Source organism: Botrytis fragariae (genome assembly GCF_013461495.1).
Source record: "Botrytis fragariae strain BVB16 chromosome Unknown tig00000001, whole genome shotgun sequence".
Taxonomy (NCBI): Eukaryota; Fungi; Ascomycota; class Leotiomycetes; order Helotiales; family Sclerotiniaceae; genus Botrytis; species Botrytis fragariae.
The window spans coordinates 2,218,384-2,241,361 of record NW_023500987.1 but is presented as its reverse complement, the minus strand read 5'-3'; the positions used below and the strand labels follow the sequence as shown (position 1 = coordinate 2,241,361).

Genomic DNA, 22,978 nt, shown 5'->3' with positions numbered 1-22,978 from the left:
TACTACCTACTTCTACTTCCACTGCATTTGCTAATGCCAACTAACATTAACATATACTTCAGCTATGCTCTATGCTGCTCAACTACTGTCTGTACCTAACAAGGCTATCTAAAATAAGATAAAAAAGTACAACAACAACACAAATAAAACAGATGTCATGATTTCAATTCATTCATCCATTCATCCATTCATTATTCATTATTCATTATTCATTCGTGCCAAATAACCCATGGTGGATCTCAACCTATGATAATCGTGGTGGACGGAGATTACGACCGACACATTATTTATTCGGGATGCCATGGAAAGCTAATCATTCTTATTATTGTCTATTCAATAACAGCCCACGTCAAGATCCAAATCAATTCAATAGACATTTCTAAATCTATCCGTCCAAAACTCAGCCATACACATTTCGCGCCGAAAAGTATATTCTTAGCAAAATAGACAGGTTTAGACAGTTTAGATAAGATTTTACTTCATACTACTCGTACCTACTGCCTGCCAGGTTGGAATCTTGATGAAGTTTGCCTCATGGTCCACTGTATATATCATTGATGACACTGACATCAATCTATAATAACTAACCATACACAGCCCACCTCACCTCAGCCCTGCCGCCGCATTGGAGAAAAATCTTCTTCACAACACTCCCGTGCAAATCATCAACGCCAATAGAATCCTATAATTGGAGTGATCAGAAGAAAACAGGTCCCTCATCTAATACGGCTTCTCCGACTGGCGATGCGAATCACACCCAAGAGCCCAAATATCTGAATCCAAAGGGAAACATCTTTTGACCTAATAAACTTTGGGATCTTGTCTTTAACAACATTGAACCAACCCAAGCATTCTGTGATGATGTTGTTTTAACTTGTTTTTATTTGGATGATCCAAAACTTCAGAAGGCAAAGGAACACATGAAAAAGTTTAAAACGAGACGCGAAACACGAAACCCATTGCTGAGCCATTCATATCGTGAAGCACACCCTCAAATATGCATCAAAAGACCGTTTTGGGACATCTACATGATTCTAAAGTGTGATTCGTGCATGGTGAAGGCGATAATGCAAAATGATCCAACAACGCTACCCAACAACTTTACTTTTGCCGTTGTGGTACGAACTCTAGGTACCTCGATTTGGCTAACGTCTCCGGTTCATTGACTACATGAGCAATCCTCTCTGCTAATTTCGGCGTCGTGGGTTTCAACCTATCACATCTTGCTATGGCCCTTTTTTTCTCTTCTACAAAACTACCTACGTTGTAAGCAATTCACAGCTTACAGCTCCTAATTCGCCGGAGGTAACCTTAGATGACATCGCATGCATCCAACATGCATCCATCCTTCCTTCCTTCCTTCGCCCCAAGATCAGAAGAAGAAAAACCCTTTTCCCTATCGATAGAGAAGGGGTCCTTGGATTCAGCCCTCCTTCAGCTTCCTCCAAGAGCGCTTTGCCCCGCGTCTACTGCAAAGGTTGATTTGTGGGGGAGAAGAAAGACGCCATCATGAAAAGATGAAACAACGATCTCCTTCTCTCTACTTTCGATGAACAGGATAAGATCAGATAGTCTCCCCGCGTCCCGCGAGACATTTGATTAGATCCGACTTCGTCAGTTCATTACGCTGACAAGTCATTATTCAGAGATTTTTAGAGTTGCGGCTTACTCAGTGGTACTGATACACTTTGCAAGCAAATTTTGTACCACCAACATCCCTCCAAAAGAAAGTTTGTAGCCGCAGTCTGGAACTGGCAATTGAAACACTGTCTTTCATGTGAACACGCCTGAGAAAAGTCAAATATATGGTTGAGACGGAGCCCTTATTCCTTAGACGCCGGCGTTTGAGATGATCTAAAGTTTATCATGTACTATCACCCGAACGATTAGGCCGCGTATTGGGCTATCGTTTCCATCGGGTTGAACCTTGATTCCGCACACGTCCTCTTGACCACTAAGAGTCTAAATCCCTCCAAACATGGCAAACATCATCATTTGAAGATTCTTCATGTGTAAAATCTGACCTCATATGACCGGGAGCTCCTCCACGCCCACTCTTCTACGTCTAATCGATAAGGTGATAACCATTACGATAGGATGAAGTCCCGTCCACCTAGCGCCGAGAAAGAACTAAGATGGTTGCATAAAATGGAATGCACATATTTTTCCAATAATGCACAGCGTTTCGCCCAATTCCCACAGCCTGTCGATGATGATTCTTATTGTCACAATAAAGCGACAACACGAGGTTTGAGGCTTCAACGTGGGATGCTGAGGTATACTTGGTGGGATGCCTACCCTATCACATCCAACACGGTGAAATCCAGCTGGTGTGGTATGGACTCTGATGCTCCTAGTTCATTACACGAACCAAACATTTAGGTCTTGTGCTGGCTGCTTCCTTTGGTTCCTGAATGACATTTCCCAAAGAGAGCGAATAACGACGTGCAGACGGTGCATAGGATTTCATTAGTGGTGGTTGCGCGACAATCATCATCACATCACTACTTCCTACTGGCATATTGCATGTTGCATAAAAGTGGCACTCTGCAGTGATATTCTAATGCAAGTTTGTGTGTAGCCGATCTAAACATAGAGAGAACCTTTTTCATATTATTGGACGCTTCCGGGGGAGCGGAGAGAGAATGATTTTCTTGTTTGGTTTGGATTCCCTTGCTGCTTTTTGTCAAGTATAATCAACCGTCAGGCATGGCAAGGGTAAAGAGGCTGGTGCAACAAAGTATAACTTGAATGTGGTGGAGTCGCCTGATTTGACCGAGGCCTGCATAATGGGGTAGCATTTCATTATTACTCTGTACCGAATCCGTAATGAATTGGCTGACATGGATTTTGTACCATAGAGCCATACCATCATAGCATCCATACCGTACCTAGGTCGAATCCGTAGAATCGAATCCATAGAATCATTTCTCTGCATCGTAAAGCCAAACCAACCCTTCTTCGGTGAACTTCCAGAAGAAGTTGCGATATGAACTTTACTAGGGAGCCCTGTCCTAGTCCTCGACCCGGCAAGTTCACGGTCATGGTCGCGGTGAAAGGAAAGTTAGGAAAGGAAGGGCAAGAGAAGAAGGTAGGGGTTCTGAGTGGATGATCCATTCTGACGGCTTTCCGTTGCAATCCAATCCGTTTTCTTATCGGTCGGTCAAAATGGTACCTTCTCTATGGACGCCGTATATATCCATGACTTTACCCATTGAAATTATAATTCACCAATCGGGCAATGAATGGCTTCGTTACGTGTGGTCCACCCACCCCATTTCCAAATTTGCTGATGGCTACTGCAGGAACCGATGCAGGAACAAAGCAGGAACAGAGAGAATGCTTGACAAGATGATGAAAGATGAAAGCAAAGAGGGTTGCAGAGACGTCGACCTCAACAAATGTTGCATATGCATGTATGAATACCTACTTACTTGCTGATTGACTTTACTTACTTATTCTTGCATCAAAAAAGCAGGAACAACACAAACCTGTTGTCAATCTTGAACAATCATAAGTCCAAGACTGAGTCCAAGACCAATTGCCAGTCCCAGTCCCAGTGCCAGTCCCAGTCCAGCCCCAGTCCCAGTCCCAGTCCCCAGTTCAATTCCGAGTCCGAGTCTTTACTTCATAGGAATCTAAGTTTTGTCCCGATTTTTCTGTCCATCCCATTTATGAATTTTATTTACCGGTGTCATCTGAAAGTTCCTTCGCTTGTTCCCGTGGGTAATGCCAATGATATGGAGCGTACTACTACATCACGCCAGACGGGCTAGTCAGCGGGGATTCATTCCTAGAGCCCCAAACCCTAGCTTGGCCGCTCGCTGGCGAGGCTATCGGGCTGGCCATTTTTTGGGTTCAATTCAAATGATTTTCAATCTCGAATCTACAATGACCCACTCACGGCTCGCGGGTTTGGTATTCCTAATGCCCTCGTCCATTCAATCCTGACCTTGACAAGCTTCACTATTGGAAGAAGGTAGGTCAAAGATCACAATACCATCGATTTATGTGGAGTGTCCTTCCTTGCTATTCGAGTCAGGTTACATATCAACCGATGGCTCCATGCAAAGAAAGACGGTTGTCAGATGTCCCAGCGGGACGGGACCTGGAAATGAACAATACTTCGACTCTACTTTACCAGAGATTGTGCTTGCTGGCGCGACTTTTTGTCATCAAAATGGAATTATAGGAACCAGGCAAAATCGGTCGATAGACTAACTATCTACAAACTACCGCTACAGCACGATTTTCTACAAAACTGCGGAACCTTCTTCCTCACTAACACTCTGCTTGATTTTAGTCTTGATGATCTAGGTACCCAAAAGCGATGGAAGGTACAGCACCCTATGACATCTTCTTGTAGATCCATGCAGGTCTGAAAATATTACTATTCTGGGTCTGAAGAACGCGTGACGAGGTGAATCGAAATGCGAAATGTACGCATATCTACCTAAGCCTGATCTCATAGCACGACTCAATATTGAAAGTTAGATTTGACAATCAGGTTACCCTTCAGGTGTATGCGTCTAGCGTATTATAGTTTACGATATACTTTCTCGATCACGAATGATTCGAAGCTTCGCAAACTCTTGTTTACAGGCTAGAGTTGCATTCCGAGGGCACTTTGGTCCTCGAGATCTTTCATTGTTCAGACAATCCTCGAGTACACCGATACGGCACTATTATTCTGATTATGGCTGGAAAGAATGGCCGAGGAAGGACTGGAACTGCCTCGAAAACCCCGGATTTTTCGTCTCTACCCTCGAGGGTTATAGATTATGCATCGAGGCTCACCGTTAAACCCGAACTTTTGACTGCAGGCGAGCGGCGCTGCTCGGATAGAAGGAAGAACGGGTTTCAAACATGTTGGAGAAAGTCAATTTGCTGACACCAACTCTTCCATGACAATAGCATCTTCCAAATGTGTTTGCCACTGATATGTCTTACTGTATTCTATTCTACAGCCTGAGCGGCGGCAAAAAGCTTAAACTATCGATAACAACTCTCTTAGTGTGTAGCCTATTTTAATAGTGAGACCAAAAGAAGGGTCCAATACAAGAGGACCCTTCGTGAAGGGATATACGCAGTACATGTCTCATTAGTATGATCTACTGGCATATAACAAACTTTCGTTCAAGTAGGTGGGTTTACAAATATCAATAACGAGGCTATTCAAGAACAAATTACTCGAGGATCACTCCGCAACAGTTCGAAACGTCGATCTAAGGCCGAAATGAGCCTGTACTACCTTGAGATACCAGTGTCGGCAGTTCCTACCAATTAGTCACTTGGACCCGTAGGCGATGCCGTAAGCCCTTGAAAAGAAGGTTTTGGAAAATCGATTGTGAGGGGTGCAGACGTTCTAGTGATACTTTGAGAAATTGAGCGATGATAGCGAGATAAGTTTCATCCCAATACTTCACAAACCATGTCCGTTTGTGTCGAAGTTCTGGTACACTACTGACCTTCCGGTATTTAAAATAAATGGGGGCCCGTCCGCTGCCAAATCAGATACCCTTACCCTCAATTGCGGGTTCCATATCACACCCTGCAACTGCTTCCAGGAAGATGATTGATCTCCCTCTTGTCTCTGAAGCAGAACAAAACGTCGGATGTTCGTAAGAGAGATAACCATCCAGTGGCATAGCATCCACCTAATGCCACCCGTCCATACACAACAAAACCTTCAGAAAGCGCAGATGTACACAATTAAAAAAAATGCTCGTTCCACTTTTGTATGCAACCACGGACATTCATCCCGAGAATGTAGCATGTTCTCCGAGGAATAACATACTCTTGTCTCTTGAGGGATTAGATATCCGCCAACCTTGTTGACGGGCCTTCGAGAACGTTTCATGAAGCTACAGAACAATTTCAATTACGGCATCCATGACCTTGTCCTTTTCCAATATCCATCATCATTTCCAATCTTCCATATCCAGTTTTTTTATTCTCTACATTATTGCCAGAGCTGTCAAAGCATCGCATGAACCGGACGATTCGCGGTTGATGCCGCAGAGAAAGCAGGTGGGGAAATAGTAATATCGCATCCGTTGTTATGATTTGCTGCGGAAGTTTATGCCGTCTTGAAGATCAAACTCTGGTACACCAAGGTTGGAGCATATGCATGAAGAAGCTATCCCCCGTTTGACGGATGGAAAAGTTTATGCGGTCTACGATAGATTTGCTAGCAATGTATTATGGATAGTAATTATGCACCCTATATTATATACAATACTTGTCATTCTCCACAAGCTTGGGTGTCGATATGAAAGTAGGTGAACCTTTTTTGTACACGTGTCTCGCTTTCTTCTCCTTCGAATTGAACCCGAAGATGGAAAGATGCCAATACCTTTTATTTCGCCTTTTCAATAATCTTCAGGCTCGTGTGCGACGTACGCTATGATGTTTATTTCCATATCCGGATGTACCGTTAGATTGCCATGGGCCGTCAAAATCACGAGACTTCTTGGAGTATGTAAGAGATTGTGGGTGGAAGTCTGGCCCGGCATACAATCCTTGAAAGCGCTATGAACGGTGAAGAAGAGAGATGAACATGCCATGGTGAGATTGGTTCTGGCGGTATCCGAAGAAAGCGGTATGTATGTACATTCATCGGTTGCATGTATGGTCGTATGCATGGGCAAAGTCGAATGCTTGTAAAATAGCTTTGCTGTACACGAGAGCTGCAAGTACCACCATCATGTGGAAGAGTTGATGAGAAGCTCCAACAAGATCGAACGTTTTGTTGAACCAACGTTCGGGAAACTGTTTCGGTCAGAACTTATTGTGCAGGGAACAGTAATCTCTTCAAAGAGTTTTATTCACTTTCTTACCTTGATGGCATATGCTGTTGCACCAAGTACATTCAGCATCAGCGTGATCAAAACCCAGGTGATTCCCATCCGTTGATTCTGTACTTGCCAGCCGTATACAGTCGCACCATGGACGACAGGCACCATTGTGACCACAGCTAAGCTGCCAAAGGTGGCGGCTCGTACAGGTCGAAGAAATGGATCTCGAAAATGAGGTTGAAAGGTAGATACTGAGCAAACGACTGCTAGTAGCGATAGCTTCCTCTAGTTAGCTTTCTCTACAGCAACAGACAGGAAGGTTAATCACCAGAGCCCAATAAGAGTATCTATGAATTGCAGTATCGCAATAGAAACCATAGTATACAAGAGGAATAGTTGCTCCCCACATCAGAAGAATAACTCCCTGGAAATCCAGCTGAGCTCCAAATGTGTCCATTTGTTGGCTATGGTTCATTATGGTATGGTACCTACAGATGACATCAGTTACCAAGCCTCGCCATGTTCAAAGGACAAAGATTATCAACTAACAACGCCGACAAGCAAAAGCATATCGCCACCCCAAAGAAGTATATCCCACAAACCACGATATCTTCCTTGGTAGCCACGGCATATCTAGGTGGTATCTCAGCCTTGTACAGGTAGACCGGTAGAGCCACGAACAACGCTGCCCCAATTAAATGAGACCAAATATTAACTACGTGCTTTGTTTAGCTTCAGTATCTCGAACATTATACATCATTCATGCACGGTGAGGATGTTGTAACATTGGGGTCAGTCTATTCTTACTAGTCTCGTTGTGGAGATATCCCCAACTTGCAAAACATTCTCGAAGAGAATTAGATGCCGCTCTATCATCAAAAAAAGTCGAATATTAGAAATAGTTCTTTACAAATTCCTCTAGCTTGAAGCACCCACGTGGCACCCTTCCCCCACGCCTTACTCAGAGAGCTAAATAAGTTGAGATGAATGCAACGTCAAGGCAATGCAAGGTAAGCAAAGAGAAGGAAATGTAGACTGCATACCGATATCCCGTCTCGATGAAATGATTATCCTCCCTTCACACAAACAATTAGCATCTCATCTCAGTCAGCTGATTTTCCTCCCTCCACTCATTCCCCTTCAATCAAAAGTCAAGTGATTATATAACCCCTCCACGACCAAAAGGACCCCTCCATGTCATCGATTACACAAGCACAACGTCGCACTCATACTTGAAAACCACACTTATCAAACGAGAGAAAACAGCGTCGAATCCTTCGAGGAATTCGTGTAGGAAGCCATAGTACGAGTATAGTAACAAGCATACGCCAGATCCTTCGATGGCATGGAGAATGCACAGCTGACATTACACACATTACACACTACATGTATAATATACATAAAGACGTTGCAATGTCGTATCGCGAGCGAGAATCTTCGGAATCCTCTTTGCGATTTCATGAATAGCCAACCACGAAGTAGGATTGGTGAGAAAAGACCGAGGTAACACTTACTGTTGCCATATCTCTATCAAGACGTCGTAAGACCGACGCCACAACATCAGCCTGTGCCTCTTTCTCGAAGAAATTTTCATGGCGTAGTTTGGTGGGGGGAGAGTGTAGAAAGTGTTGCCTGTTCCTGCAGAACTCACCTAGTTCGGTCCATGGTTTTAATATCGGAGTATTACGATTGGAAAACGGATTTGGAATTCCCAATAAGGATGATTTCTCATCATGAAGCCATTTTCTCGCAAAGGCTCCTTCCTTTCCTGGAGAAGGACTTTTTCGTCGATGTACCATGGGGTAGGATTGCGAATAATAAGCTGATATTTCTGGAATATTGCCTTATCTGTGGGCGCGGTGACTGTGGGGGCTGAAACTTCAGATTTCTTTCTTTTTCCTTGTGGCTATTTTTGACACGTCCGAATATGCAAAAGGCAATACAAGAAAACAATTGGAAAAAAAGAATTAAGAGTCTTGAAATGTGAACTTGAAAATCCATCACCGAACGAATCTTGCCTCATTGGCGTACCATTATGACTATGTGCCATTCATTGCATTGCACCCACATAACACTATGGGAGTTTGAAGTTTTGCGCACACGAACCGAGCGGCGCAATGCGATCAACTGCAAATTTTTCCATTATCATGACCGCACATATATGCCGACCTTGATTCCATTACTCAATGGAGCGATTTCCCCATCAGATCCGTATATTGCTATGCGAAAATGGCTCAGACGGGAAACTCCCGTGCCGTTTCCGCGCTTTGATAATCATGTATGTCGCGATTCACACGCCATGCTCATCTGCAATTGGTTGTTTCGCATGTGTCTGAATGGGGTAGGGAAAAGAAAGGAACTGGTGGGAGTACGTACTACGGACTCTGCCATCTACATCTGACCCACGTCGAAGAAGACTGTGCCTTACATAACTGTCGATGTATGATTGAGAGGTGCATTGCAGAGTTACATTCCTCGGGCTTTTTCTTGGCTGATGACATGTGAGATTTATTGCTTGTTCGCTAATTGACTGATTATTATGTGAGGGGTTACGATGTATGCAGATAGGTAAGGAAGTTTGGGTGGTATTGCAGGTAAAAGATGTTTCATCGATGCCCGTTTCTGTTTCTAATTTATGTTTGAGCAGACAATGGATAGAAAACATCGAGGTAGTGGTCCAATTGGTAGAATCGTTTTGTTGGAATGATGTTGGTGCTTGCGAGTACATACTAGTCAATCATCTAGCAGTTCGTTCTGTGTGGTACAATACAGGCAGCTAGTAGGGTATGCTGTAATTGCATGGACGGCTGGAAGTCGTAAGTGCATTAGACACTGTACTGCATGTAACATATATGTGAAACCCTCTTGGATAAAGTCGAGATGGTTCCGGAAAGAGTATGGAGTGAATCAATTCCTTGCATCAATCGAATCTTTTTGATTCTAGGCTCACGCAACCTGTTGGACGCCCACAGCAGGTAGGTAGTAGCATATCTTTTCTTAGTGAAACCTTTTAGATCGCTGTCTTCCTCTAATGAAAGTGACCATTGATATTATACAGCTATGTCTTCTTAATGAATCTTTTGGCTGAAAAGCTCTGTTGTTATCAATGGATAGTTATGCTACCTTGTGATCAAATCCAAGAGACAGCCATGGTTTCGAATTTGCATGAACAGAGGAATCTGTAGTATACTTCTTTACGTGTAGAAGTAATGGATACATCTAAATCAGAGAAGAGATGAGGAAATTGAGAGGATTCACATGAAATAAGATTGATTTTCTATGGGGCGTGAGGTTAGAATCAAAGACGAGCTCACACTTTGCGTATGAGGCATGTGAGTGGTTTAAAATAGAGCAAGTTTATAGTGATGCTACGAGTGAACTGGATGGCAAAGACTTCACTTCACTATTCATCAATCCAGTGTCGCTTCCCCTTTTGTCGGATGGTGACAATCATTCGGCTACTCGTTCCCCGGCCGAGCCTTGAAAGTTCCTTCCTCCAATTGATACCTTAACACATATGCAATCGTTTCAATCAGCAACTACATCGTCATTAAGAAATTGGTTTGAGAAGAGAGCAGGTTTGTCAAACGCCCTTCTGTTTTGGCTGCGAGGCACTCTTCGATCCGAGTGCTGCTAATAATGCCCACTGTCGGTTTTTGATAGCAGGCCATTTGCGGCTAATCAAACAAGAACTCAAACCCCTAAAAACATGATCTAATGTGACATACCACTAGCGGCATGATAATGTTATTATATATGTCTATATCTCTCTCACTGGTTATATGTTTCACCTCAGATACGTACTTCACTATACTCCTCGCATAACAACTCGAACTCCACGCATAACAACTCGAACTCCATTAGCAATTTTATGTGAGGATATCCATTTCTTGTCAAAAAGACTTCAAGAGAGATATGTCATACCAAAAAAATGAATATGGCTCTAACAGATATCTGGGTCAAAATTCATAGTCTCTAACATAGGGTTTCTGCCAGATGGGCAATCAACGCACTCATTACTTTCGCAATTGATCTTCAATAGATTATTTGATGTATGTTTTCAGTCCTTAGCTCGCCCAATTTGGAACCATTAAAATCCAAAGTACAAGCTCAACCTTATATCATGAGCCGTGGCGGCCCACGGGTGGATGTGTAGACTGATGAGACGCCTCTTGACCTCTGACGAATCTTAGGAGATCTTGACTTCAATTCATGCCCTTTGAAAATGTAGAAATTCATTTATTCACCTGTAATGAACTATTGTATACAAATTCTTGAACAATGCAAAGAAAATGACTGAGAAGTATCGTTGGATTCACGGATTGGCTGTTTTGTTTTGCTCGTGAGTCTATGTATCCATTGTTGCTCCCATGAAATCCATCGAACCAAATCAAATTCGCCCTCTTGCAACGAGCACATTTGAGACATGTCGCTATAAAAGTGTATTCTGACTTCTAGCCTTAAATTTGCTCATTCAACATCGAGATCAGTAAGGTAAGCATCTTCCTTCTACCGTAGCCATCAGTTATTACTCCTACTGACCAACCCTTTTTCATTCACTAATTGAGAAACCAGGGGCCGTTGATTTGATTTAATCAATTACAGCAACCATTCCAGGTCTCATTCTTCCATTTCAGACCATCAATCTATTTCATTCTCTCCAATTGCTCGCTTTTTGTTTCCTATCCTATCCTTCCCTCGAAAGGAAAACGCGTGAGTTTCAAGAAACTTCACATCAGCCGGCATGGTATCTCCTCGTAGAGCTTGTGAATCTCATCGGCCTCATTGCTCTAAAATCTTAACTCTGGGCCATGCTTAACTTCGATCTTATCTCGTCCTCGAAACGCAATCCCAACGAAGAGAGCGTTCATCTCAAAAGACACCAATATGCTTCGAAGTTTAGCAGTACTCTCTCCTTTCCCAGATCTATTCGCTACGCAGACCTTCAAGATCCGAAATGAGCCATAAGTATATAGATCCGAAGATTCATGAACAATGACCAGATCGAAGTATCTCGTCTCAGTCAAAACCTTCAAGACTTTATCAACATATACTTGCCCCTGAGAAAGAGATAGAAGTACTTTGCTTGCTTCCGTAAAAGATCAAATCATTACATATCGTCCCGTATAAAATCAGAATAGATGAACAGACAACCGAATGAACAATTGCTGAAAGCACGGAAGTACCAGAAACCAGAGATGGTGGTTAAGGCGGGCAATAGAGAGTAAAGTGTAACAGCGGGTCGTTCGTTGAATATACAGACAGACAGGTCTTTGAGGGGATAGTAACAACCCGATGAGGTCTCGTCATTTTGGAGAATGGTTCTTCATCGTATCAAGGAAGGAAACAAAGTGGAGAACTCTAACGAATATGATGGCCTTTAATTTACTGCATAAATGGACAAGGCGAGTTGGAAAGAGAAGGAGAGACAGGATCGATCGCATATAGATGCTACTCAGATGGATGTAGTCATGAACAGCTGGAGATCATTCACGAAGCAAGACGAGGAGCTTGCTGCGTTGGCTTTGTAGAAGTGGGAATACTACATCATGCTGAATTTTTATAGATCAAGCAGCATGTATCTGGCCTTGAACATGAACTGAAACTCGATTTCAAATTTTTATCCGTCTCCTACCTGTCTTCATGCAACGAACCAAATAATATGTATAGACAAAGGTTGCTCGTATCCCATTGCCATAGGGCAAGGACTTACACATTGGAGTAAATACTCGCCTGTTTTCGTCACATGTTGTGGAGATAGCAGTAACTAGGTACTATCGCAAAATAGTTACAATTTCGCACGTTCTTTCTCATCTCATGATTGAAAAATTGTGCAATGAAAGCGATGTTTTTAAATTGGCATAATCGATGAATATTCAATGAATCAACTCCTTTCATCCGGGTATCACAACCGTTTAACTCCATAGAACCAAAAACTGAACAATACATCTTCCATGGAGTTTACAGTTCCCCATTCCTTAGCATCTCTAATCTGTTAGCGACAGAGTCCACAGACGGAGTGGCTTTTGGAAGCACAAGCATATCACTAAGAGGTGCACTACCCCTTCCGAACAGTATTGAGCCACTAGAAAGTGAATTGACGAATTCCCGGCCCCTCACCACATCTGTCAAATGACATGATTGCCCATCGACTAGATCGATATCGTCCTTTAAGTATGTGATGTTGTCGCTGGAATTACAGTCGGAGCCGCGGTATAGACTGATCCAATCAAAATCTTCCCAGGTAACTTCAAGATTTGTAACTGATTCACTCCAGTTCCAGCAATTTGCTATGCCAGTGTTGCTGGATATCTCGGACTTGGCGGGGAAGTTGTCATCGGATATCACACTTTGGAATGTTAGTGGTTAGGCGATGAGAGGGGGAGGGAATATTTATGTTTTACCAGCCAAGGTTGACACCACTGACGCCAATATAGGCGACGACATTTTCGACATTCTCGACGTTTTCAACAAATGTTCTCATCTGATCCGCTGCGGGTATAACAATAGCTTTAATGGCGGTTGTAAAGAGATAAAGAAACGAAACGACCGTGAGAGTGTACATTATGGCAGGTGATTGTGATAGAATAGGAGTTAACGGAATGGGCTCGTTGCCGCGATACAGCTGATGGCTAATTTATCAGGTGGAAAGTCAAAGTTGAAGCCGGGAGTAGAAAGAAGAGGTATGCGAATCGAAGCAATGTCTGAGTCTTTACTTTGCTACGTATATAAGGGACAAAACACTTGTAATTTGTTGCTGAACTCTTTTGTATAGACGAGGCTTAGAGTTTATATACCATGGCGCCTATCTGTCTAATAAACCGTATTTACGCAAAAAAGAGAAGGCATTTATTTGTAGACAACAGCCCAATCCACAATAAAAGCTATGCCAAGTCTTGCCCAGACATTACTCACATCAAATCATTGTGAATCGACTTCTTATCCAAATCCTACAGAAATGGGATAGGCAGGAAATTCCGTGAAAGGCGTAGGGAGTGCTCGGTACTCGACAACCAAAGTACATCCACGTCAATCAAACTTGATCGATGTATGAAGAGCCGATAGAGCGCTACTCCCGCAAGCTTCTGTAGCAAAAGGAACAGCATAAACAGGCCAATGCAGGTAGGGTGTGGGATACTAAACTTTCAAAGTATGTGGTTCGATCTCTACACGAGCGTTTGTACTTCGTACAAGTTAAATTAACCTGTGGTGGGTATTCAGTGGGGCCGGCGCTTGCAAGTCTGCACACACAATACGACGAAGCAATTTCACACGATTATGTATGATCGGTACCGTGCTATTGAATTGCTGAAAATGAAAACAGTGAGCAACACAGAATTCGGCTGCAAGGGTATCTTTAGACGTTTCCAAAAATACCGCAATACGAACAGTAGCATGGAGCGATCAATTAGACCACCATATACTCCGCACTCCCGGTGAACACACACACCGAGCGAAGTACGAGTTAAATCCAACATCAAAACATAGCTACTCTGGCCTGCTAAATTATAGACATCTTATTAGTTTCCTGGCCGTTCAATCGTCGGAGCATCGGAAGCTATACGACCTGAGGCACCCCAAACCCCGAAAGATCAGCAATACTACTGGTGAATTTGTATTTCTATGTGTCATCGCGTCTCCTTTCGAAACCTAACAACTAGCAACAGCAAGCACCAACACACGCTCCTCGCACACATTCGGCATCTAGAATCATCATGTGCAATGGCGACGCGGAGATCTCAGGCTTCCTATAGGTTCCTTCGTGCGTTGTTTCGACTGACATAACATCGTGGATATATTGTTAATATCTGTCAATCCTCTTCCTGGCTTCTACCCCGGATTCCGATTCTCCAGTACTCCTTTAGCTCATACCTTATTCAATGCGTTTCGTTCACTTGTGAATGGTCTTGTGCATTGATTCCGTCTGTGTAACTTGTTTTCACCGGAGATGTTGATATTTGGAAGATTTCCCTTATGTCATAGTTGGGAGTGAATTGTTGCTTTGCTTGATATTTTTCTATATGACTCTTGCGTTTGATTTATGCTTAATTCCCTTCTTACTATATACATGGTTTGTATTCCTTTGTATGTCAAACATATTTTCCAATCCCTGAGGTTTCTTCCGAGTTTCTTTTCTGTTAGCCACCAAAGTTCTTGGCCCAAAGTTAGGACCAATGTCCAACTTAGATTTCGATATAGATCATTATCTGAATCGTATTATTCCTTCCCCTAGACTTTACATACTTCCAACGCCAATCTCCTGGTTCCTTGGGTATCGAAGTAAGCCGAGGTCTCGAACTGGTAGTCTAGTTGTTTGGTTTTGGGCTTTCATTGGCGCTTTCTGCGGCATTGCGATTGTCGAAAATATATATCGTCTTCCATACTTCAAAGAACGTGGCACCCCATTGGTCATCGCAAGTTTTGTATGCTACCTGAAGCTACCATGGAGTCTTGTTATATCTAACGATGATGATAGGGCGCTGCCGCAATCTTAGAATATAATACAATTGATTCTCCTCTCTCCCAGCCACGAAATGCAATCCTGGGTCAACTACTCGCTTCCATCATCGGCGTCGGCATAACAAAACTGTTCGAACTTAGTGCAGAATTTGAGAATCTACGATGGTTGGCTGGTGCTCTTTCAGTCGGTGTAGCTTCTGCTGTGATGGGCTTGACCAACACGATTCATCCACCGGCTGGAGCTACTGCTTTGTTAGCTGCTACGTCACCTGAGATCACGGAGATAGGATGGTATCTAATACCTCTGGTCCTATTAGGGAGTGTGCTTCTGGTTGCTATCGCTTGTGTTGTGAATAACATACAGAGGACTTTCCCCAAATACTGGTGGACGCCGCATTCGCTGAGCAGCCGGTCTGAAGAAGATATCGAGAAGAGCTCAGAAAGTGCTAGTGGAATGGAGCAGCCAACCGAAATTCAACACATTTCCGAAGAAGGAACAATCAAGATTGATAAGCATCACATTATTATACCTAGCTGGTTACCATTGGAATACGAAGAGAGAGCGATATTGGAGGTGATGCAGTCCAGGCTACAGCAGGGGTTACAAAGTTCAAGGACAGCAGGAAGTGACCGGACCTTAGTTAGATGAGGCTGTGAATATGTAAACTGTGTAATTTTGGATATATAAGTTATGTGACATAATGTGTAGTTTGAATTGGTTTAAACCAAGCCCTTCAAATACTAGAGATAGCTATCCTCTTTTCCATATGTATAGATTTATATTATAAGCCACTTGATGCCATCTGCATATTTCGACATTTTGCTCATGTGGCCAAGTCTTCTCCCACCATTTGCCTCAGGAATTTCCGATATGCAACAAAATTTTGTACCCATCCCCACATGATAGACCGCGTGTATGCTGCAGCCCTCAGCCCTCAGGCTTCAAGGCACCTCGACTTGCAGCTCCACCCGGATCTCCGAAGTCGTCATCAAACCGATCAAATCGTTATCATTGAATGGCTGGGATATACGCCACTAGCGCCTTACTCGCTCCCTCCATGCAATATTGCACAAGCTCAACCTTCTTTCCATCGGGCAACAATGAAGAGATTTGTCTGAGGTCGCTGGTTCGTGGAAGATACAATGCTGTATCCATTGCCTTACATGCCTCGTGAATATACTGCACAGAATATGGTTGCATAGTACTCAGATCAAAAATATTTTCAGAAGTATAGCCAGGACCGCCCCATGGTGGGGATGCGAAAATGACAGTTTCTGAAGGATTAATAGAAGAGGCGTGGGTCTTGAGGTACTCAAAACAGTCTCCATTAACCCAAGTTATGTTTGTGGCACCATAGACGTAGGCATTGTTTTCAGCGCAGGCAATAACCGAGGGATCTTTCTCAATGGCTATGACATGGGCCCAACGGTTGGAGAGAGCGAACGCGATAGAGTTACCGCCAGCGCCAGCGAATATATCAATTATAGTTGTTTTTGTGGGCGATGTAGAAGAGGCATAGTCCTGAGCGATTTGACTGCGTACAGTCAGTAATGTATACGAACAGGTGCGCGTGTAATAAGGGAGACGTACGTAGCTACCGGTTCAGGGGTAACGCCGAACCAAGCATCATCTGTCATATAGATACCATTGTCGTAGAGTGAGAACACGCTATAACGCTGCTGCCAGTATCTAGAATGTCAGTTGAATGAAAATTACATCATGATATGCAAACCTACTTATGTAGATCCCAGGGCACTTCTTTCAAGGAGGTGTAATGGGTACAATTTTCGTCTAATTCAAATTGGGCGGGGATTTCGTCATCTTGGTTTTCTTCATATTCTTTCGCGGCTGCATGTCCAAACGACTTGCTGCTATTGACGACCATTGTTAAAAGTTCCTAAGCTGTAACTAGATTTTTGATCCAATTCTCCTTATGGACTTTGTTGATGAAGCTATTGTTGGAACAGGAATTTATAAGTCGAGTGTGTAACCTTAAAGTCGTACTCACTAAAGTTCTCGCGCTGTTCAATAACCCTTTCAAAATTGCAAGATTCGCTCGCTTCCTACTGCTCTGACGCCGAATGGCTTGCAGTATAGCCAGCAAATGACGCACTATCCTTTGGTCAGACAAAGGCGAGTAGATCCGATTTTGGGACGCAGGAGTGAAAGTTACAATACTAGTCTGACGAGGACGAAATTTCGAAATTGGTGATCTGACAGTATCTACTTGTTGATTTGAACCTCGTGACTTCAAGGGGCTGACGGATTGAACCCTGTGTCGAGAGACCTGTTTGATTTTTTGGAAAGCACTACCAGACCGGAGAATTCTCAAAATACAGTTCGTGCTAGTCGCGTTTCTTAATGAAGGTGATACTGGTTTCCCTCTAGCACCAATTTCAAAATGAACTGCGCTGCTCAAGACAACACCAGGTCCTTGTCTGATAATCACTTGGAGACGGCTTTCAGAATTTGAATGGCAGAATGATGTCTCAGGATGAGGTAATGGGAGAGGTGCTGGTGGAGGTAGTATATCTTCTAAAGATCGACGATTCTTCTCTTTCTGTTGCCGTGTCTGTACGTATGGGAAACAAGTACTTTGAGACGATTCAAGATTTGGTCGATGGCATCCAGCAGAAACGAGTAGATCTTGTATTCCTTTTTCCAAAAATGAAATTCTTTTATCACTGATATAAGAACTTTTCTCTTTCCCGTGTGGATCCCTTCAGATTCAACCTTGCTGAACCAAATGAAGATGGTAGAGAATAAGTACTCGAGTAACTCAGGCACTATCTAGATATGGTCAGTGAATTTAGGGTACATGATTTAATGTTTCAAAGAGAATTAATACATACATCGAGTGGAGTACTACACCATACATTTCCTCTTGGAAACTGCAACAGGATGAAGTGAATGATTGAAATTTGTGGTGGTAGCCTTCCACACCACATGCAATTTGCAAACAAGGTGAAAGAAGCTTGGGCCATACTGTAGCTGCAAGGCTGATGGTGAAAGCAAGGGTTGCACCTTGAGAACAACACGTCTCAAATGTGTTAACTGAGTCTCTCCAGAGCTTCGATAAATCACACTTTCAAGGATTTCTCATTTCAACATGTTCAACGCTTTGAATCGCTTTATTTCCCGATTAGATTCGGACTCTCCCGCTCACCAGAACCGGGACAGTCATGCCGCATTTGGATTCCAAGTTCTTAGGAACAAGACCCCAGAACTGGCTGTTGAACCTTGGTTTGATTTTATTGTCGGAATTAATGGACGAATGATCGTGCGTTCTCTTATCTAATACCATTGGCATAGCTGATTAATTTAGGATGATTCTGATGCAAATCTGTTTGCCCAGGAAGTACGCAATTGTGCTGGAAGTTCAGTAACTCTTGGTCTCTGGAGCGCAAAGGCATAACCTCCCTCGCGATTCGTTCACATTTGACAAACTAACATACTTAGGGCCAACGTACTCGAACTATCCATATCCCCGTTCCTTCTGATACTCCATCCTTAGGCCTGACCCTTCAATGGACATCTCTCTCCACCGTTTCAAATATATGGCATATCTTAGACGTACCTGCCAACTCTCCAGCCGACCTCGCGGGCCTCCTTCCTTACAGCGATTATATTCTCGGCACACCCGAGGGGGTTTTACACGGAGAGAGTGGATTGGGCGAATTAGTCGAGGATCACATCGGGCGACCATTACGACTTTACATCTACAATAATGAATACAACGTTACAAGGGAAATCACTATCCACCCGAGTAGAGACTGGGGTGGGGATGGAGCTCTGGGTTGTACTTTGGGGTATGGAGCGTTACATAGATTGCCAGCTCCGCTGAGTGAGCCTGTTGCTGGACCAGGAGAAACATTGTTTGAAGGAGAGAGCGCGAGGTTTTCAAATGAGGAACCTCGGGAGAAGACGGGGAGTGAAGGCAATGCAGGTCAAATCTTTGTGCCAGCTGCAGTGGCACAAGAGCCAGGTGAATTTCTGGTGCCAGCGCAACTTGCGGCCCCAGTAACCACGACACCAGCGAGGAAGAAAGAGAAGAAACATGGGCACAATCCGAATAACTTCATGGATGACTATTTCATGGAGGGAGAGAAAAAGAGTAGAGAGTTAGATCATGCGCCGAGCACGAAAAGTGGTGGTGTGCCTCCACCTCCTAAAGCAGGAGGCCCTCCAAGGAGCGGGACACCCAAAGCCGCAAGCCCGGCGCCCAGTCCAATATCCACAGAGACGAAAGATCCATATGATAGTGGTGTTGATTAACTGTCCGAGATAGCACTAAATGTATAGCCAGTAATTCCACATTTTACATGTAGTTGTGACTTGAAAAACAAAAACAAAAACACCCTTATAATTCATAATAATGGGAATATATTCCTCCCCGGCTTTTGATAATCCTACAGTCCCTGCAAAATCTGTCTTCCCACGCTGCATCAAAGCTCCCTTGAAGTTCACACATCTAATTGATGAAGTTAACGCAAAAGAAATGTAGAATTAAACTTCCAAAAACGTAATCTGCAAAAGCCCTGTTTATGTTGTTAGCAGTACCCCAATTCATTAATAAATGAGAACTATATACCTCTCTGGAGAGACGGAGTTAAATTCTGCCTTGTTCTCCTCGTTCGTCTGTATGCGTAATGAAGCCGTGAGAACGAATTGTCCTACAGTTGCCGAGAATCCAGAAAGAAATGCGTTGAATGGCTATCACGATTGTGTTAGCACATGACCTTCCACTAACCAGACGCACATCGTTCCCCATTAATCGCCATATGTTCCTTCCCCACGACTCATATCCAAAGTACAATATGGTACTTACGTAGTTGCCAGCCAAGATACAGTAGACAAATTGTAGTACCCCCACTACAACCAAAAATGACATGAAGACGTCGATCAGCTTCGTTCTTTGTGGTGTTTTATCGAGGTAATTTTGCCAGATACCGATGGCTACTTGTTGAGGCGATTGATTTTGCGAAGAGGATTTGGAGGGTATCTTAATGGGTGTAGAGGATGGGATAGTAGTTGTGGTTTGTGTGGTGGGTGGTGCGATAGCAGCAGCCGCCGCAGCGTTCTTCTTTGGCGCCATTGTTCAGAATCAAAAGATCGTGTGCGTGGGAAGGAAAGAACGTGAAATTGGTGGTGTATTTGGAAAAGTGTGAAGGTTGTGGTTGTGAATTGTGAATTTTGGCTTAGAGCTCGAAGGCCACGAAGCTTGATGCGATTACTATGGGGATGCTGCTAGCGTTTGCAGGGGTTTCTGCATGGGGGCAGAGCCGAGGGGTAGCTTCCGTCATCCAATTGCTCTAGCTTTGTAATACTAAATAAGATATCACAGAACTACCGAATAGTATCGAATCATAGGAAACGTCTCATCAATCAATCTCAATCGAATTCAAGAACAAATCGCAAATATGGTGGGTTCATGAATCTACTCCTTGAACATGTACAGTTTATTGACGGCGGCTAGGGAATCGAATTGCCAGCATATATTCTTGGTGCACTCACTGCGGGTGGTGGAACGATGGGTTATGTCAGGACTGGAAGTATTCCATCTGTCGCCGCAGGTCTCACTGTTGGATCCTTGTACCTATTGGGTGGTTATCGTATCCAAAGCCGCCTGTCTTATGGCGTTGAGTATGTCTTTTTGGTCTACCGTGCATATCTAACCATTTACCTTTGTTCCAAAGCTTACATTGTTCTTTACAGACTCGCTCTTCTCGCATCTGTCGTTCTTGCAGGCTCCTCCATTCCAAGAGCAATTCGCAGTCAAAAACCTTTGCCCGCGGGTTTAAGTTTACTCGCCTTGTATGGGTTGTTCACCTTCGGAAATGCATTCAGAGCGCGAAAGTAAAAATGGTATACCAGGCCTGGCGTGTTCCAAAATTGATCAAATTTGGTGTGATGTTATATTTCAATAATGAAAATATTTCCAAAGCCTTTCACTGTAGATTTTTCATAATGGTTGAGTTGAGTTGAGTTCTTGATATGGTCTCATCTGCGAAGTACAGACACTTAATATAGCACCCACTCCATATCCAACACACCTCCCTCTTATCAAGTCGATCCACTTGTATCACCGTGGCAAACGTCTTATCCCGAAATGTAATGCCGACATGATTCAACATTGAATGACATCCAAACGCCCCTCTATCGTAAACCAACGCCCATCCCCCATGACCCAATCCCTAAGATGTATCTGTAAAATCTGACTTATACCCTTATGAAGCCTCATCTATCTCTGCCCATTTCGCTTTGATTTTCTCGTTCTTGACCTTTGCGGCTTCTCGGTTCGCCGCTGTTCGTGCTAGTCGTTGCGCCCTTAGACACTTGTTCACTGCTGTCTTTTTATCGTTGCACATTCCCATACATTTCCACAGGAATCCTCTGGCATGGCATTCATCCAAAGCTGCCATGACTTCTTCGCAAGCTACTGAATATTAGAGATTGTCGAAATGGTCTGATAAGCTTTCCCAAATGCATGTGTAGAGTTCGCAAGGGAATAAGAGGTTGAATGTAGTACCTGCAGAATTATCTTTGGTCCATAAATGAGGATGCATTTTGAAACTTCTTCTTGATTGTGGAATCCCAGATTGGTGTTTGTTATGGGTAACAAATTATGACATTTGAGATCGTTCAAAAGTATTCGGGATAATTCTAAGCGGTGAAAGTGGCAGTATTAATTTTTGTGGATGCCCCGCGCTCATCTTTCTAATATGATATACTGTACTTCAGTATCTACTTATTCTTCGACTCAAACTCCTAATCTTCTTTGAAACTCAAAGGAAGAACGAAACCTTCCCAGTCATTCCGAAGTCTTAATTTTTTGAAAATGGCGCAACAAATTACGGCGCGCAAGCAGCAAGGTACATACCTCATTACAGATTGGAGCCATCAACTGACACTTCATCAGAACTCCAAAACCAGTACACAAATTACAAAAATGGGCTGCAGCAAATAGCTTCGAAGATTGGCGATGTAGAGACAGAAGCAGAGGAGCACAAGTGAGTTCCAGGCTTATTTTACCCCCGTCTTACAGAGATCAATCATCTTCCGGGTTCGCGCTGTCACATATACAAGACATATTTGGAGATTCAAATTCTCACCGCTTGAAAGCCTTATGCTCACCGTCCTTATTCAAACAGACTTGTTCTTGAAACACTTGAACCTCTTCCTGGTGACCGAAAGTGTTTTCGAATGATAAATGGCGTGTTAGTTGAGCGGACTGTAAAGGATGTGGTGCCGGCTTTGAAGACAAATTCGGAAGGCCTACGGAAAGTCTTGGAGGATTTGGTCAAGCAATACAATAGCAAACAATCGGAAATGGAGAAATGGAAGGTATGGAAAAGACAATTCCTTGGTTTGATAGCAATCATTTGCTGACGAGTGTTGTTACACAGAAGAAGAACAATATACAGGTCGTGCAGCAGTAAAAGCGTCAGCATTTGTCACATATTTTGGAGTATGGGCGTTGCATCAACAACAAAGATGGGTAAAAATCTACTTTGGCTCATAAGGCAGGCAAGGAGGAGGCAAGGACATGCCAGGCTATTCTTTTGCATAACGGGGAAGCAAATATGACATACGCGGGAAAGCATTCATGCCCAAGATCTCGACTTGTCAAAATGATTCTCCTTACTGAGTTACCCCGAAGGTTGTGATATTCTTATGTGCATCACGAGAGTTTGTACAACAATATAGTAACATTGGATTG

General features: G+C 43.4%; 11 protein-coding genes across 11 annotated transcripts; 6 read left to right on the top strand and 5 right to left on the bottom strand.

Annotated features, from left to right (window-relative positions):
• Positions 1-3,729: 3,729 nt before the first annotated feature.
• Positions 3,730-5,287, top strand: Bfra_000686 (uncharacterized protein; the record flags this gene model as incomplete). Its single annotated transcript, XM_037331130.1, has 4 exons — positions 3,730-3,935; positions 4,603-4,857; positions 4,968-5,013; positions 5,171-5,287. The coding sequence occupies 4 exons, from the start codon at positions 3,730-3,732 to the stop codon at positions 5,285-5,287; spliced, it is 624 nt and encodes a 207-aa protein (XP_037197463.1).
• A 1,328-nt stretch (positions 5,288-6,615) lies between these two features.
• Positions 6,616-8,596, bottom strand: Bfra_000685 (putative hemolysin-iii channel protein; the record flags this gene model as incomplete). Its single annotated transcript, XM_037331129.1, has 7 exons — positions 6,616-6,771; positions 6,840-7,076; positions 7,400-7,519; positions 7,605-7,701; positions 7,841-7,873; positions 8,030-8,157; positions 8,312-8,596. 7 exons carry the CDS (start codon positions 8,594-8,596, stop codon positions 6,616-6,618), a joined length of 1,056 nt encoding a protein of 351 aa, XP_037197462.1.
• Positions 8,597-12,758: 4,162 nt separating this feature from the next.
• On the bottom strand, positions 12,759-13,362 carry Bfra_000684 (uncharacterized protein; the record flags this gene model as incomplete). The annotated part of the gene is made up of 2 exons (XM_037331128.1): positions 12,759-13,146; positions 13,202-13,362. 2 exons carry the CDS (start codon positions 13,360-13,362, stop codon positions 12,759-12,761), a joined length of 549 nt encoding a protein of 182 aa, XP_037197461.1.
• Positions 13,363-14,111: 749 nt separating this feature from the next.
• Bfra_000683 (uncharacterized protein) lies at positions 14,112-14,551 on the top strand (the record flags this gene model as incomplete). Its single annotated transcript, XM_037331127.1, has 3 exons — positions 14,112-14,148; positions 14,189-14,412; positions 14,459-14,551. 3 exons carry the CDS (start codon positions 14,112-14,114, stop codon positions 14,549-14,551), a joined length of 354 nt encoding a protein of 117 aa, XP_037197460.1.
• A 420-nt stretch (positions 14,552-14,971) lies between these two features.
• On the top strand, positions 14,972-15,906 carry Bfra_000682 (putative hpp family protein; the record flags this gene model as incomplete). The annotated part of the gene is made up of 2 exons (XM_037331126.1): positions 14,972-15,220; positions 15,274-15,906. The coding sequence occupies 2 exons, from the start codon at positions 14,972-14,974 to the stop codon at positions 15,904-15,906; spliced, it is 882 nt and encodes a 293-aa protein (XP_037197459.1).
• A 360-nt stretch (positions 15,907-16,266) lies between these two features.
• Bfra_000681 (putative rna cap guanine-n2 methyltransferase protein) lies at positions 16,267-17,143 on the bottom strand (the record flags this gene model as incomplete). The annotated part of the gene is made up of 3 exons (XM_037331125.1): positions 16,267-16,792; positions 16,849-16,947; positions 16,995-17,143. The coding sequence occupies 3 exons, from the start codon at positions 17,141-17,143 to the stop codon at positions 16,267-16,269; spliced, it is 774 nt and encodes a 257-aa protein (XP_037197458.1).
• Positions 17,144-18,367: 1,224 nt separating this feature from the next.
• On the top strand, positions 18,368-19,533 carry Bfra_000679 (putative golgi reassembly stacking protein; the record flags this gene model as incomplete). The annotated part of the gene is made up of 3 exons (XM_037331124.1): positions 18,368-18,538; positions 18,584-18,667; positions 18,718-19,533. 3 exons carry the CDS (start codon positions 18,368-18,370, stop codon positions 19,531-19,533), a joined length of 1,071 nt encoding a protein of 356 aa, XP_037197457.1.
• Positions 19,534-19,729: 196 nt separating this feature from the next.
• Bfra_000678 (putative dad family protein) lies at positions 19,730-20,353 on the bottom strand (the record flags this gene model as incomplete). The annotated part of the gene is made up of 3 exons (XM_037331123.1): positions 19,730-19,796; positions 19,850-19,971; positions 20,087-20,353. 3 exons carry the CDS (start codon positions 20,351-20,353, stop codon positions 19,730-19,732), a joined length of 456 nt encoding a protein of 151 aa, XP_037197456.1.
• Positions 20,354-20,628: 275 nt separating this feature from the next.
• Bfra_000677 (putative upf0136 membrane protein) lies at positions 20,629-21,118 on the top strand (the record flags this gene model as incomplete). Its single annotated transcript, XM_037331122.1, has 3 exons — positions 20,629-20,681; positions 20,735-20,901; positions 20,974-21,118. Exons 1-3 carry the CDS (start codon positions 20,679-20,681, stop codon positions 21,116-21,118), a joined length of 315 nt encoding a protein of 104 aa, XP_037197455.1. The 5' UTR covers positions 20,629-20,678.
• Positions 21,119-21,458: 340 nt separating this feature from the next.
• On the bottom strand, positions 21,459-21,835 carry Bfra_000676 (putative cox assembly mitochondrial protein). The gene is made up of 2 exons (XM_037331121.1): positions 21,788-21,835; positions 21,459-21,694 (listed from the first exon to the last, which is right to left on the bottom strand). Exons 1-2 carry the CDS (start codon positions 21,822-21,824, stop codon positions 21,486-21,488), a joined length of 246 nt encoding a protein of 81 aa, XP_037197454.1. The 5' UTR covers positions 21,825-21,835; the 3' UTR covers positions 21,459-21,485.
• Positions 21,836-22,096: 261 nt separating this feature from the next.
• Bfra_000675 (putative prefoldin subunit 2 protein) lies at positions 22,097-22,701 on the top strand (the record flags this gene model as incomplete). The annotated part of the gene is made up of 4 exons (XM_037331120.1): positions 22,097-22,130; positions 22,178-22,268; positions 22,410-22,602; positions 22,665-22,701. The coding sequence occupies 4 exons, from the start codon at positions 22,097-22,099 to the stop codon at positions 22,695-22,697; spliced, it is 351 nt and encodes a 116-aa protein (XP_037197453.1). The 3' UTR covers positions 22,698-22,701.
• Between the last annotated feature and the right edge of the window lie 277 nt (positions 22,702-22,978).

Coding starts and splice junctions, on each gene's coding strand:
- Bfra_000676 (XM_037331121.1), bottom strand. CDS start 21,824: ATGCATCCTCATTTATGGACCAAAGATAATTCTGCAG. Junction 21,695..21,787: donor GACCAAAGATAATTCTGCAG/GTACTACATTCA, acceptor AATATTCAGTAG/CTTGCGAAGAAGTCATGGCA.